At 42.8% G+C, this 15,699-nt stretch overlaps 1 protein-coding gene across 1 annotated transcript in view; it reads right to left on the bottom strand.

Annotated features, from left to right (window-relative positions):
- Positions 1 to 448: 448 nt before the first annotated feature.
- The window catches only part of LOC122798747 (zinc finger protein OZF-like), a 70,629-nt gene continuing 55,378 nt past the window's right edge, over positions 449 to 15,699 (bottom strand). Inside the window, exons 3-4 of the mRNA XM_044067849.1 lie at positions 14,718 to 14,840; positions 449 to 1,939 (exon numbers count right to left, since the gene is read on the bottom strand). Of these exons, the coding sequence (XP_043923784.1) occupies positions 579 to 1,939; positions 14,718 to 14,840 (1,484 nt within the window). The 3' untranslated portion in view covers positions 449 to 578. The remainder of the gene's footprint in view (positions 1,940 to 14,717; positions 14,841 to 15,699) is intronic.

Genomic DNA, 15,699 nt, shown 5'->3' with positions numbered 1-15,699 from the left:
GTGTTTTCCAGTTGGAGACTTTTCTCAACTTTGTTTCAATCTCTCTGGCTGTTACTTCATCCAGTTTCATATCCTGTACCTTTAAACGTCTTATTCTTTCTTTTACTTCTTCTATCCATTTAGCACCTTTGTTATATTCCACAGGATCTTCATAGATACTTCTCCAAAATGTATCGACTTCCTCTTTTTTTGGTGGTCTTTCAATTCCTTTTACCTTATTTCCCAATTCTTTATAAAACTTTTTTGGGTCATCAATAAATTGCTTATTTTGTGCTTTCCCTTATATTTATCTTCGTATCTTCTATGTCTTTCCGCCTGTTTTGAAAGTTTTAGTTTGTTATCTCCAATAGTGCATAGTAGATCCTGGTCTGTTCTAATACTGCGCATTGCTTTTATCACATCTATCTTTCTTAGTATCTTTGTTGATCTATTCCCTCTTCTATAATCTTCTAACAATGACACTTCTTGTCTTAGCTGCTTTATAGTTTTCTATATTCGATATTTCCATGATGATATTCACTTTTGCCCTCTCTTTTCCTTCACTGCCCTGTGTTCCTGTGATAGAACTTTATCAGTTATTAATTTAGCAGCACCATGTGTGTATTCTGATGCCTATACATATTACTTTTGTGACTAAAGCTCTTACCACATGTGACACATTTGTAGTTTTTCTGTCCAGTGTGGGAACTCTGATGATTTACCATCTGAATTTTCTGGGCAAAACTCTTTTCACACATGGTGCATTTATAGGGCTTCTCTTCAGTGTGTATATGTTGGTGTTTTACCATGCTACACTTTTGTGAAAATGTCTTGTCACACATGGTGCACTTATATGGTTTATGCCCCATGTGTATATTCTGATGTGTATACATATTGCTTTTCTGCGAAAAAGCCTTACCACATGTGGCACATTTGTAGTTTTTCTGTCCCGTGTGGATAGTCTGATGAGTTACCATCTGTTTCTTCTGTACAAAACTCTTGTCACACGTGGTGCATTTATAGGGCTTCTCTTCAGTGTGTATATGTTGGTGTTTTACCATGTTACCCTTCATTGTAAATGTCTTGTCACACATGTTGCACTTATAGGATTTCTGCCCAGTGTGTGTATTCTGATGACTATTCAAATTACTCTTGTGCGCAAAACCCTTACCACATGTGGCACATTTGTACTTTTTCTGTCCTGTGTGGGTACTCTGATGACTTACCATCTGACTCTTCTTTACAAAACTCTTGTCACACATATTGCATTTGTAGGGTTTGTGTCCTGTGTGGACATGCTGATGAAGTACCATAGTCTTTTTCCATGCAAATCTCTTGTCACACACACTGCATTGGTAGGGCTTCTGTCCACTGTGGGCACTTTGATGAGATATCATATTACTCCTCTGTGCAAACCTCTTGTCACACACACTACATTTGTAGGGTTTCTGTCCACTGTGAGTCCTTTCATGAGCTATCATATTACTCCTCTTTGTAAAACTCTTCTCACACGTGGTACATCTGTAGGGCTTCTGACCAGTATGAATTATCATATGTTCTGTTAAAGTCTTTCTATCTGCAAAACTCTGGTTGCATGTGACATATTTGTAAAGCTTTTGTTTATTGCATATCTGCTCATGTAATGCCATTGTATTATTTTGTCTTTTCCTGCTGTGACTTAATTGATCGGTTAAATCATTAATATTGAATGTTACACCGTTGTTGTGATTAAGCTGACTACATGCCATTTCCATGGGAGTTTGTAGATGTGTTTCTAGTTTTTTTTTTTTTATAAACCTATCATGAATTTCCTTGCAGTTATGTCTGGTTTCAGAATGCATTGCGTTTTCCCTTGTGATTGGCATCTTATCTGAGAGAGCTTTGTTAAATTCAGCATCCTGGGATTTCTCATGGGATGACTGAAGACTCTGGATCACAGAAATATCTGCATCCTGGTTGACTTAAAAGGAAAAAAAAAACAGTGTGTAAGAACATGTTTTCTTACCATTAAATTTACAGTGTAACTTTATTACTGTGTCCTCAGACAAAGCCTTTTTTTAAATTTCTAACTATAGTAAAACAATGGACTGTTGTTTCAAAGAATTACAATAATGAATGTCACAAAAACTCTATACTGCCATTATGTGTCACTGCTCCTTCTAAATACATTTAACAATGCCATATGGTTGTCTGCGTTTCTTATTTCAGCAAATGAGTTTTCAAGAGTTCATCTGGTGCACTTGCCATCTTACTGTTCCTTATAAAGTAAAGCCCCAATTTCATTTAAGGGCATCATGGGTGCTCTTGGACATAAAACTCTACCCAGGAACCAATGAAAAGCTAGTATAATTATTGTTACAATAACAGAAAAGAGTATTTCAGATTTAAATTTCAAAAGTAATAAACTCCCTTACTTTCCAATGCAGTGCATTTAATCATTTAAAATCCTTTATAATGCTAGAGACAAAAATTGTTATGGCAGTGTAAATCTGCTGTTTCATTTGGTATATTTAGCAGGTAGTAGGTATTAAACAACTACACTTCTAAATTTTTAAATACGAAATGCTGAAAAATACTAGAATGCAGTGGAAAGTATAGCAAAAAGAAAAACAACTGAAACTCGCCTAATATATTCATTCCGTAAAGATAGATAAGTTAGGGAACAGAATCAAGTTGTTAAACAGAATAAATTACACTGAACTGAATGTATTACATGCCCTGAAAGAAACAGAAAAGTGACAGGTATAGAAGAAGTATTGCAAACATTTAGAAAAAGTACAGAAAATGTAACAAAATGAATACAATACAAACACACAAACTTTGCCGGTAAGCTAAAAAGCAAACAGCTGGTATGAGGCAAGCACTGCAAAAACACAATATCAGTGATGTTGTTCCTTTTTAATGGACATGGAACTTCAATAGAAAACAAAATCACTAGCAAACTAATTAGTTTCAATACTACAAAAGTCCCTCCTCTATTTACGTAATAACATAAGTTGCACATCCATTCATAAAGATGGTAACTACATTTAAAGTGACAGTACAACAAAATTTCACACAAGACATAACATCTTATAACATTTAAAATTTTAAACAAATCCTTAAATCAAATTCAGCTTAAGAATACTCTTTAGATTAATATTTTCATTTAGCTGCTGAAAATGGTCTGACCTTAAAAATATCTGTCATTTAAATCTTTAGCTTCCAGGACATTTTTGCAACTAAAACTAAAACTTTCAGTATTAATCTGTTCAAAACCACTAAACTAAAACTTATGAAAATGCTTCCACTCCAAACTATGCCTTGCCAAAGCATTACAGACATCTTTTTTAACTGCCTTCATATGTTCTCTGATCCTAAAACGTAGTTCTCTGACACTTTTTCTCACATAAAATTGTGAGCAAGTGTCACAGCTGGCCAGATAAACAATACAACTACAGCAGTTATAGGCCTTTTGGCTATATATGTGTAATCAATATGTTCAAAGTAAAAAGAGCTTGTGTTACTAATATAACAACATTCTTACTTTTTCATGTACCAACTGTAGACAAAGTGGGGATAAGAATACTAGGGTACTTACCAACACAGAACCTGGTTATAAGAGAGTTGGGTAAGAATACTAGGGTACTTACTGACACAGAACCTGGTTATAAGAGAGTTGGGTAAGAATACTAGGGTACTTACTGACATAGAACCTGGTTATAAGAGAGTTGGGGAAGACTACTAGGGTACTTACTGACACATTACCTGGTTATAAGAGAGTTGGGTAAGAATACTAGGGTACTTACTGACATAGAACCTGGTTATAAGAGAGTTGGGGAAGACTACTAGGGTACTTACTGACACACAACCTGGTTATAAGAGAGTCGGGTAAGAATACTAGGGTACTTACTGACACAGAACCTGGTTATAAGTGACTGGGGTAAGAATGCCAGCATACTTACTGACACAGGACCTGGTTATAACAGAGTGGGGTAAGAATACAAAGGTACTTACTGACACAAAACCTGGTTATAAGAGTCAAGAGAAGAAGTTATAAGAGAGTGGGGTAAGAATACTAGGATATTTTCTGACATAGAGCCTGGTTATAAGAGAGCTGGGGTAAGTACTTAAAGGACATGGATAAAATGGGAAGGTTAGAAAGAAATTGAAATTTAAAGTGGGGACTAAGACAGGAAGATAATTGAGGGGAAATTGTAAAAAAGTTATTTTTGTATAGAAGGGGTGGAGGTTGAAAAGGGATAGTAGGGTATGAACTGAGAAAGATAATTAGAAGTTATGTACTTACCGTAACGTTCCATCTGAGTAGGTGGATTAATTTGTCTGCAACCTGTGGGTTATGGATCCGATATCGGATCCGAACCGGCATGGTTTTACCAACTATGGATCCGAGCTCCTAGCTCCTCCCCTCACCCATAATGCCCTGCTCTCCCTACATGACCTCAGATCAAGTTTGCCCTGAATCAAAATACCCTGAAAGGGGTAACATATAATATGCAGGAAACTGACAAGGCCAGGGGGATAGGAGGGCGGGATGGTTGCAGACAAATTAATCCACCTACTCAGATGAAACGTTATGGTAAGTACATAACTTCTAAATCTGAAGTAGGAGATTCATTTGTCTGCAACCTGTGGGACAGAGTCCCCAGCTACCTGAATCTTGGGCGGCCGTCATGGAAGGATATTCTGGAGCACCGCGGAGCCAAAGGATGCTCTACCTCTAGATGTGATATCCAGCTTGTAATGAGAAATAAAGGTATGAGATGAAGCCCAAGTGGCTGCTGAACAAATGTCATCCAGAGAAATCCTAGCCTTAAAGGGCGCTGAGGTAGAAACTGACCGAGTTGAATGGGCATGGACTCCCTCCGGTGCTGGCCTCCCAGAGGCTTGATAAGCTAGAAGAATACACTGTGAAATCCAGCGAGACAAGGATATTTTGGAAATTGGCTTACCCAGATTGAATTTGGCAAAGGAAATGAATAACTGGTCGAATTGCCTATGACCAGCTGTTCTGTTAAGATAAAAACGAAGCTGCCTGTGAACATCCAAGGAATGCAGCTTGTATTCACCCTTGTTTTGATATTTTGGAAAGAAAACAGGGAGGTTAATGGACTGATTAATATTTGCTTCTGAGGCCACCTTAGGAAGAAAGGAGGGATTGGTCCTGAGGTATACGCGGTCCGGATGGAAAACCAAGTAAGGAGGCTTTGAAGATAAGGCTTGAAGTTCCGAAACTCTTTTGGCCGAAGTAATGGCCACTAAGAAAGCAGTCTTAAGGGATAAAAATTTAAGATCTACTGTGGCCGCAGGTTCGAATGGGGGAGCGGTCATGGCCTGAAGAACCAAGGACAGATCCCAAGGAGGAACCGCTTGCTTGACAAGGGGCCTACGGAGAAAGGTGCCTTTAAGGAAGACTTTACACAATTTGGCAGACATAAGTGGTCCAGAGTCATGACCAATATGATAGTGAGAAATGGCCGCAAGCTGCACTTTGACCGTGGAACTACTGGCACCATCATTAAAAAGAGTAGTGAGGAAGTCTAGCACCAGAGGAAGGGGAACCGTGAAGGGATCTAGACCTTGCCGCTCCGCCCAAATGGAGAACCGTTTCCATTTACTGCGGTAAACTTTCCTGGTAGATGGCTTATGAGCCGCTACCAAGATGGCCTTAACGGGAGACGAGATACCGGGAGTCCTAATTAGGAGTGGAACTGGAGCAGCCAAGCCATTAGCTTCAGGTTGTCCAGATTCGGAGTTGGTAGGTTCGATGGATGCGAAATCAGATCCGGAATGGGATCTAGAATCCAAGGTTGATTCACTGAGTGAGACCTTAGGAAAGGGAACCAGATCTGTCGAGGCCAGAATGGGGCAATGAGGATCATTCTGCACCCCAACCGAGAGGCTTTCTGAAGAACTTGGAGCATCAGAGGCAAAGGGGGGTAAGCATAAAGAAGACCAGGAGGCCAAGCATGCACCAGAGCTGCCTCTCGGGAATCCCTGGAGGAGGGATTAGAGCGAAAAAACTGTCGCACTTGGTGTTTAAGGGAGACGCAAAAAGATCGCAACAAGGAGTTCCCCACCATGCGAAGATACGTTTCGCTACTTGAGCATTGAGAGACCACTCATACGGGGAGAGAATGGTGCGACTGAGTTTGTCCACCAGGATGTTGGACCAACCCGGAATATGCATTGCGATGAGAAAGCGGTTGGTGGAGATCGCCCATTCCCACACTCTCATGGCTTCTCGACATAAGGGATAAGACCTGGTTCCCCCCTGTTTGTTGATGTACCAGACCACCGACATGTTGTCTGACTGAATCGCAATTGTTCCCAGGGGAAGAAAGGCCTGAAGTGCTCGCAACGCCAAGCGCACTGCTCTCATCTCTAGAACATTGATATGCAGGGAGGTCTCTGAGTCGTTCCACGTGCCTTGGACTGTCCTGCCTGCAAAATGCCCCCCCCACCCGAGGCGGGAGGCGTCCGTGGTCACCGTGGCAAGAGGGGGAGAAGGACAAAAAGGGCGGCCTCCGTGGAGATCCTGTGAGTGGAGCCACCACAAGAGGGACCACTTGCAAGCCTTGCTGATCGCAATGGGATGATGCAGAGGTAGAGCAAGGTAAGACCACTGAACTTGAAGTGTCCACTGAAGGACCCGCATGTTGAATCTGGCGAAAGGAAGAAGAGATATTGCTGCCACCATGGACCCTAGAGCCCTCAGGACCAATTCTGCCGGAACAGAGCTGGAGTGGAGGATGGCCCGCACCTGGAGTCGCAAACTCTGAACTCTGTCGGCTGTGAGGAAGGCTCTTAACTCCCTTGTGTCTAACCTGGCACCTATAAAATCTATCAACTGAGTAGGGGCCAGGTTGGATTTTGCTACATTTATCATGATGCCCAAGCGGGGAGCTAGATGAAGAAAGGAGTCTCGCGCCAATGATAGTAGATGCCTTGTTGGGGCGGTAAGGAGCCAGTCGTCCAGGTATGGGAAGACCTGCACCCCCTGAAGCCTCAGGTGGGCCGCAACCACTGCTAATACTTTGGTGAACACCCTGGGGGCTGTGGTGAGACCAAAGGGAAGGACCCTGAACTGGTAGTGACTGGCTCCCAGCCGGAAGTGAAGAAACCTCCTGGAACGTCTGTCCATTAGTATGTGGTAGTACGCATCCTTGAGGTCTATAGAGCACATCCAGTGGTTCTTTCCCAGAATGGGGAAGGATAGATTGCAGGGTGACCATCCGGAACTTCTGTTTGGGAACTGCCAGGTTTAACAGGGACAGGTCTAAAATTGGTCTTAGGTCCCCCGTCTTCTTTGGCACTAAAAAGAACCTGGAGTAGAACCCTGATCCGATCTGGTCTGGGGGGACGGGCTGGATGGCTCTTTTCCCCAGCAGATGGCCAATTTCTGCCAAAGCGGCCTCCCGCTGACCAGGTGGAACGTCGGGGAGGGATTTTAATTTTGGAAAATGATGAAAAGGGATCTTGTATCCTCTGGATATAATGCGGAGGACCCAGCGGTCTGATGTTATGGACTCCCATGCCGCTAGGTGCTCTGAAAAATGCCCCCCGACTGCCTCCAGAGTGGAGCAGTTGGGCAAACCTTCAGGGCTGCTGCGCGGGCCGTTCAGAGAAAGGTTCTCTGGACCCGAAGTTCCTGGGAGCCCCTCTGCCTCTGGGGCAGCATCCTCCCTGTCCTCCTCTGCCACGGAAGGACTGGTTGTCCGGAGCGGGTTGGGATTGCTGCAACTTCCGGAACCACATCTTCTTCTGAACCTTTTGGTTCCTAGAGTAGAACCTCTGGGGCACAGAGAAGCGGATTCCGACGGCAGACAGCGTCTTCCCGTCCTTTTCGCTCTGGGTCAAGGTGTCGCGAACCGTTTTGCCAAAAAGGGCAGAACCATCAAAGGGGGCGTTCGCGAAGGACGCCTTGAAGGGCTCCGTGAAATCACAATGACGGAGCCAGGCCTGGCGTCTAGTGACTAGGCCTACTCCTGCAGCTCTAGCGGCTCCCTCAGTAGCATGGGACAGCAACCGCATAGAGGTATTTGTCACAGATCGAAGAGTGGCCATACGGGTGGAGTGCAAAAGCTTGTCCTCCTCCGACATGGACTCTGGGGGGGATGCAGCGTATTCTTTAATAAGATCGCGCTGCATCCTGGTAACATGTGCCAAGTAGTTGAGCGCCCTCACTGAGAAGGTCGCAGAACTAAACATTCGCTTCCCCAAGTGGTCCATCATCCGAGACTCCTTGCTCGGAGGATGGACTGAAGGACTCTCCTGTGCGAGTTCCTTCTTGGTGGCTGCTGCCGTCAACATGGCATCTACTGGAGGCCCCTTACTCCAATGGGCACGGTCTGCAGAGGGGCTAAGGATTCTGTCTGGCCTTTTGAGGACTGGCTCCATGGTGTCCAGTTCCTTCCACGCCCTGGTGGTAATAAGGTCCACCAGGAGGTCGGCAGGAGGGGACACCCAAGAGGTAGAAGGGCCCGCTTCGAATGCCTCCAAGAACACGGACTCGTCCGAGGAAGACTTGGGGGCAGACCACCCTCCCCTTATGTGAAGCATTTCCATGATGTCTCCAAAGGAGACATACTCGGGGGGTGATCTTGGGGAGCCTTCCCCTTCCTCCAAATCCGTGTCTTCAGTTAAAGACTCGGGGGAGTCTATGTGCCTCCTTTTACACGTATGCTTGCGGGGGGCTTCCTCGGGGGGGCTGTCCGAGGAGCCCTCGCAAGCAGTGTCTTGTTCCAAAGGAACAGCTTGGGGCACTTAAGCGGGCTGTCCCAGTGGCCGGATGGTGGAAGCCTGACCCAGTGCAGATGGAGCGGGACGGCCGGGCAAGTGCCGGGGTCCAGAAGCCCTCAACAGAGCCCTCTCCACTACATCAAAAGCTGAGGGGAGCCAGCCTCACCAAAGGATCCGAAAGTCGGCTCCCTCGGATCCGAAGAGTGGATCGGAGCCGGCCCCGAGACACTCGGATCTGAGGGACCAGTGTGCTCCGACACAGACGGCGCCAAGGCACACTGAATCCCTGGATCCGGCTCGAGCCAGGCTCCAAGAGGTCGGATCCAAACACTGAGGGCAAGGTCGGATCCGGTACCTAGTACTATCGGCACCGACCCACCCCCGAAGCTGCCCGGCTCAACGCCCGAACCCGGTAGCGGGTCGGAGAAGGAGCTATAGGCTTGAAAATGGGTCGAGCTCCCCAGAGGGGAGGCCGGAGCACTCCCATCTGCATCTGGGCCTGGATGAACCTTCTCATCATCCGGTCCAGATCGGCGTCAGAAAGGCTATAAGTAGATCTCGAAGAGGCTACCGAGGTAGGCCTTGAGTGCCTCCTCGATAGCCTCGACGGAGATCGGGTCTCCTCCTCCTCAGGCCCCGGTGAAAAGCAGACCGGAGCCGAGGGGGGGAAGAGCCAGTAGCCAAGGAGGCCGGAGGAGAAGCCCGCTTAGCTGGCGGGGTCGAAACGGAGGTCTCGGCCCGCCGCTTGTGGTGCTTCTCCCTCCGGTCCTTTTTTCTTGCCTCTCTCTCCTCCAACCCAGTAGCGGGAGGTTGAGTCCCAGGTGGAGGAGGGAGAGCAGGAGAGGCGGGAACCGAAGCCACGGTTCCCACCACAGGAGCGGGAGCCAAAGCCGAGTCCGGGGGCAGAAGTCCCGCCAGGACCAGCTTCGACCTCCACTCGTTCAATGCCCTGGGGTTGAACCCTGCACAAATGGAACATCCAGAAGTGAGGTGTTCAACCCCAAGGTATCGAACGCACCGAGTGTGGCCATCAGCAGGCGATAGCTTATGGCCACACTCGGAGCATTTGGAGAAAATTGCCTTAGGGGCTTCTGACATGACAAAGTCTTTTTTTTTTTTTTTTTTGACAAAATAAAAACAAAAGACAGAGAAACTGGTACTAAATTAGTACACAAACACAAGGCCCCACACAATACACTCACAAAGAAACTACGACCAGCGAGGGGAGGGTAAACTAAAGTTCTTAAAATTAAGAATTTTAAGCTAAAACTAACAAATTATGAAAGGGAACCTAATACAATCACTCAAAAAACACAATAACTATTGAATCTAACGCTATCTTTGAATACAAAAATCACTTAGCTGAAGAGCTCAGAATCCAAGACCTGGTTACCAGCGCGGCAAACTAGATCTGAGGTCATGTAGGGAGAGCAGGGCATTATGGGTGAGGGGAGGAGCTAGGAGCTCGGATCCATAGCTGGTAAAACCATGCTGGTTCGGATCCGATATCGGATCCATAACCCACAGGTTGCAGACAAATGAATCTCCTACTTCAGATATGGAGTTACCCTAGTGAGGAGCATGTGTATGACCACCTGTGGTTTAAGTGCTTTATCATCCATTTAATTTGAGATGAAGGATTAAACTAGTAACCGCACTGTTTTATTTTCACTTCATTGCACACCTAACAATTAACCAGACCACTGACTTCTTTCTTTGTACTGCAATCTACTTATTAAATAGATAAACATCTTAGACATTTTGTACCATGTCATGCCATCTTCAAGCTCAGTTTCTTTTACTGAATCCCATACAGCACATTGTTTAAACTATTTCTGTTTCTGATTTCCAAAAGTTTTCAGTTCCATGTTTTTAATCTCTATAATCACATTTTCACCTCTCTTGTTGATGGTTTGTCTTTAATTTTCCATTTTCTAGTTGCATCTTTTTTAGTCACTACCAACACTAAAGCTAGCAATGCCTTCACCTCTTTAATAGGTTCATAGGTTCATAGGTTCATACTAGGCTATCTGCCCTAGGGCATTTATAAGCCTAGCCAGAGTGTGTGTGGCTTTCACCACCCCTTAGGATGAGAATACTATACCCTTTAGTTTGCTGTGCCTCTGTCCAGCAGTGATACAGAGATGATACCCGGGGTAAACCTACGATCTCCCATCCACTCGTCAAGATTTCTCTTGAACAGAGTCAGTGAGGGGCTCTGCCTCACATGGACTGGGATTCTGTTCCATGGTGTAGGGAGTCTCTGGGTGATGAATCTGTCCCTCCAGCACGTCCTCTTGTGTTCTATGTTACACCAACTCAGCAAAATCATCTCTATACTGAGGTTAACTTTTCTTCAAAGTACAAGACTAATCATATTATTTAAATAATTTTTGTAGCAAAATAACTCCACACATTCCAAAAATATATACCCCCCAAGAACCTCCTTCTTGGCCATTATAGCTTCAACATATGCCTTATCTGCAGGAACATTTGTTCAAGTCTCATAGGGGTGTAGAAACACTTGTCCACACATTTCCATGCAAAACTTCTATGATTTCTTGATTTAAATGCATATCTGGTGTTAAGACATGTTTCTCCTCCAGTGATCATCTGTAGCATCTTTATTTAATCATTCACTCCATGCCCTTTTTATCCTTGCATCGTACTGTGATCATCTGTAGCATCTTTATTTAATCATTCACTCCATGCCCTTTTTACCCTTGTATCATACTGTGATCACCTGTAGCATCGTTATTTAATCATTCACTCCATGCCCTTTTTACCCTTGTATCGTACTGTGATCACCTGTAGCATCGTTATTTATTCATTCACTCCATGCCCTTTTTACCCTTGCATCGTACTGTGATCACCTGTAGCATCTTTATTTAATCATTCACTCCATGCCCTTTTTAACCTTGCATCGTACTATGATCACCTGTAGCATCTTTATTTAATCATTCACTCCATGCCCTTTTTACCCTTGCATCGTACTGTGATCACCTGTAGCATCTTTATTTAATCATTCACTCCATGCCCTTTTTACCCTTGTATCGTACTGTGATCACCTATAGCATCTTTATTTAATCATTCACTCCATGCCCTTTTTACCCTTGTATCGTACTGTGATCATCTGTAGCATCTTTATTTAATCATTCACTCCATGCCCTTTTTACCCTCGCATCGTACTGTGATCATCTGTAGCATCTTTATTTAATCATTCACTCCATGCCCTTTTTACCCTTGCATCGTACTGTGATCATCTGTAGCATCTTTATTTAATCATTCACTCCATGCCCTTTTTACCCTTGTATCGTACTGTGATCATCTGTAGCATCTTTATTTAATCATTCACTCCATGCCCTTTTTACCCTCGCATCATACTGTGATCACCTGTAGCATCTTTATTTAATCATTCACTCCATGCCCTTTTTACCCTTGTATCGTACTGTGATCACCTGTAACATCTTTATTTAATCATTCACTCCATGCCCTTTTTACCCTTGCATCGTACTGTGATCACCTGTAGCATCTTTATTTAATCATTCACTCCATGCCCTTTTTACCTATGCATCGTACTGTGATCACCTGTAGCATCGTTATTTAATCATTCACTCCATGCCCTTTTTACCTATGCATCGTACTGTGATCACCTGTAGCATCGTTATTTAATCATTCACTCCATGCCCTTTTTACCCTCGCATCATACTGTGATCATCTGTAGCATCTTTATTTAATCATTCACTCCATGCCCTTTTTACTCTTGTATCGTACTGTGATCACCTGTAACATCGTTATTTAATCATTCACTCCATGCCCTTTTTACCCTTGTATTGTACTGTGATCACCTGTAGCATCTTTATTTAATCATTCACTCCATGCCCTTTTTACCTTGCATCGTACTGTGATCACCTGTATCATCTTTATTTAATCATTCACTCCATGCCCTTTTTACTCTTGTATCGTACTGTGATCACCTGTAACATCGTTATTTAATCATTCACTCCATGCCCTTTTTACCCTTGTATCGTACTGTGATCACCTGTAGCATCTTTATTTAATCATTCACTCCATGCCCTTTTTACCTTGCATCGTATTGTGATCACCTGTATCATCGTTATTTAATCATTCACTCCATGCCCTTTTTACCCTTGTATCGTACTGTGATCACCTGTAGCATCTTTATTTAATCATTCACTCCATGCCCTTTTTATCCTCGCATCGTACTGTGATCACCTGTAGCATCTGTATTTAATCATTCACTCCATGCCCTTTTTACCCTTGCATCATACTGTGATCACCTGTAGCATCTTTATTTAATCATTCACTCCATGCCCTTTTTACCCTTGCATCATACTGTGATCACCTGTAGCATCTTTATTTAATCATTCACTCCATGCCCTTTTACCCTTGCATCGCACTGTGATCACCTGTAGCATCTTTATTTAATCATTCACTCCATGCCCTTTTTACCCTCGCATCGTACTGTGATCACCTGTAGCATCTTTATTTAATCATTCACTCCATGCCCTTTTTACCCTTGCATCGTACTGTGATCACCTGTAGCATCTTTATTTAATCATTCACTCCATGCCTTTTACCCTCGCATCGTACTGTGATCACCTGTAGCATCTTTATTTAATCATTCACTCCATGCCCTTTTTACCCTCGCATCGTACTGTGATCACCTGTAGCATCTTTATTTAATCATTCACTCCATGCCCTTTTTACCCTCGCATCGTACTGTGATCACCTGTAGCATCTTTATTTAATCATTCACTCCATGCCCTTTTTACCCTTGTATCGTACTGTGGTCACCTGTAGCATCTTTATTTAATCATTCAGTCCATGCCCTTTTTACCCTTGTATCGTACTGTGATCACCTGTAGCATCTTTATTTAATCATTCACTCCATGCCCTTTTTACCCTCGCATCTTACTGTGATCATCTGTTGCATCTTTATTTAATCATTCACTCCATGCCCTTTTTACCCTTGTATCGTACTGTGATCACCTGTAGCATCTTTATTTAATCATTCACTCCATGCCCTTTTTACCCTCGCATCATACTGTGATCACCTGTAGCATCTTTATTTAATCATTCACTCCATGCCCTTTTTACCCTTGTATCATACTGTGATCACCTGTAGCATCTTTATTTATTCATTCACTCCATGCCCTTTTTACCCTTGTATCATACTGTGATCACCTGTAGCATCTTTATTTAATCATTCACTCCATGCCCTTTTTACCCTTGCATCATACTGTGATCACCTGTAGCATCTTTATTTATTCATTCACTCCATGCCCTTTTTATCCTTGCATCGTACTGTGATTATCTGTAGAATCTTTATTTAATCATTCACTCCATGCCCTTTTTACCCTTGCATCGTACTGTGATCACCTGTAGCATCTTTATTTATTCATTCACTCCATGCCCTTTTTATCCTTGCATCGTACTGTGATCACCTGTAGCATCTTTATTTAATCATTCACTCCATGCCCTTTTTATCCTTGCATCGTACTGTTTTCTCGACTCTAACATTTACATGCCCTTCTTATTACACTTTTCTGGTGTGCCATTCCTGCTCTGGCCTAAGTTATAAAATGTACTTCTCGTGGTTTAACCAAATCATAATCTAACCTCAATACATCTTCTCTGAACTCTAACATTAGATCTGTATATGCAAGTTAATTTAAGTTCAATAACCCCAAGAATTTGTCTAGCTTCATCCCATGACATTACGTCATATCCTTTTATCACACATTTCCAAAATCTCATTTCTTTGTTCTATGTTCTCCAAATGTTCATTATATTTTCTTCTTATAACAAATAGTATTATATATACGTGGTGTTCTGTTTTTCTATGGTCTAACTTCCTTTAATGTAAAAACTTGCTTAACACTTTTATGAATATAAGTCTCCCTCCTATACTTCCTCCAGACTTTTAATTTACACTTAAAGTTTAAAAAATGGAATGTATTTCATGTACTTACTGCTAATTCTGTTACCAGGAAGCTGATTTTGCTGCAGATTCCTTTCTCTGTCACCGATACCAGATGGAAGTATCTTATCTTTCAAAATAAGTGACCAAAGGTGGTCCACTGGGATGTTATACCCTGAAAATTAAAATGAGACAAAATTTAAAGATAAACTGCATTCTTCTGGGAATACGTAGGTTTCCAATGGGTTGTTCTCAAAATACAGCTGATGGAAAATGATAAAGCAAGAACAGAGATACCTTTCATCAAAAACCTTGCATTAAAACAAGTCACCTTAAGTAATTTCCATATTGTTAAACTTTTATTGTGTGTGTGTGTGTGTGTGTGTGTACATAAGTTAACATTCAGAGTCAAACACATATAGCCCCACCAGTATTTATTACTTATTTATTACATTTTGGTAATTCAGCAAATATAGTAATATAAATAACGTTTCAGTCTGACCCAGAGTCAGCTGCATAAAGAAAATGAACTAAATATTGTGTAGTAAAAAAATATATAGTGAAAACCACAGGAAAAGAAAATCCCAGAAAACAAGAGATCAATATACGCATTAAAGTATATTAGAGGCACATAGAATGCTAAAACATACCAACACCGTACAATGTTCACACAATCAAACTTCTGTCATGATTCAACTCCCTGATGTCAGTGAAACTGTAATCTGCAATGAGACATGAAGTACATAGCTATTTCAGAGTGGTGTAAGAGTTCCTTAAGTAGCACCAGGTTCAATACTTACCTTTATAAGTAAGGAAGGTGTGCTGCATGAACTTTGTGTGAGAAAGAAATAACGCCTGGAACAATCCTGATATTTTCAGGAAGTGCATTCCAGACTAAGAGGCAGGAGTGGATAAAAACTCATAATCTATATTAGTTTGAGCTAAAGAATAGCTAGGAGGAAGACAGGAGATTCAGTTTAACCAAAGAAGGATGAGCTAAGGTAGTTTCCTAAGATGAATCATGAGCTCAAGTG

Source organism: Protopterus annectens, chromosome 3.part1 (assembly GCF_019279795.1).
Source record: "Protopterus annectens isolate FY-2018-M chromosome 3.part1, PAN1.0, whole genome shotgun sequence".
NCBI classification, from domain to species: domain Eukaryota; kingdom Metazoa; phylum Chordata; order Ceratodontiformes; family Protopteridae; genus Protopterus; species Protopterus annectens.
The sequence above is the reverse complement of the archived record's forward strand: the minus strand, read 5'-3'. Positions and strand labels throughout refer to the sequence as shown.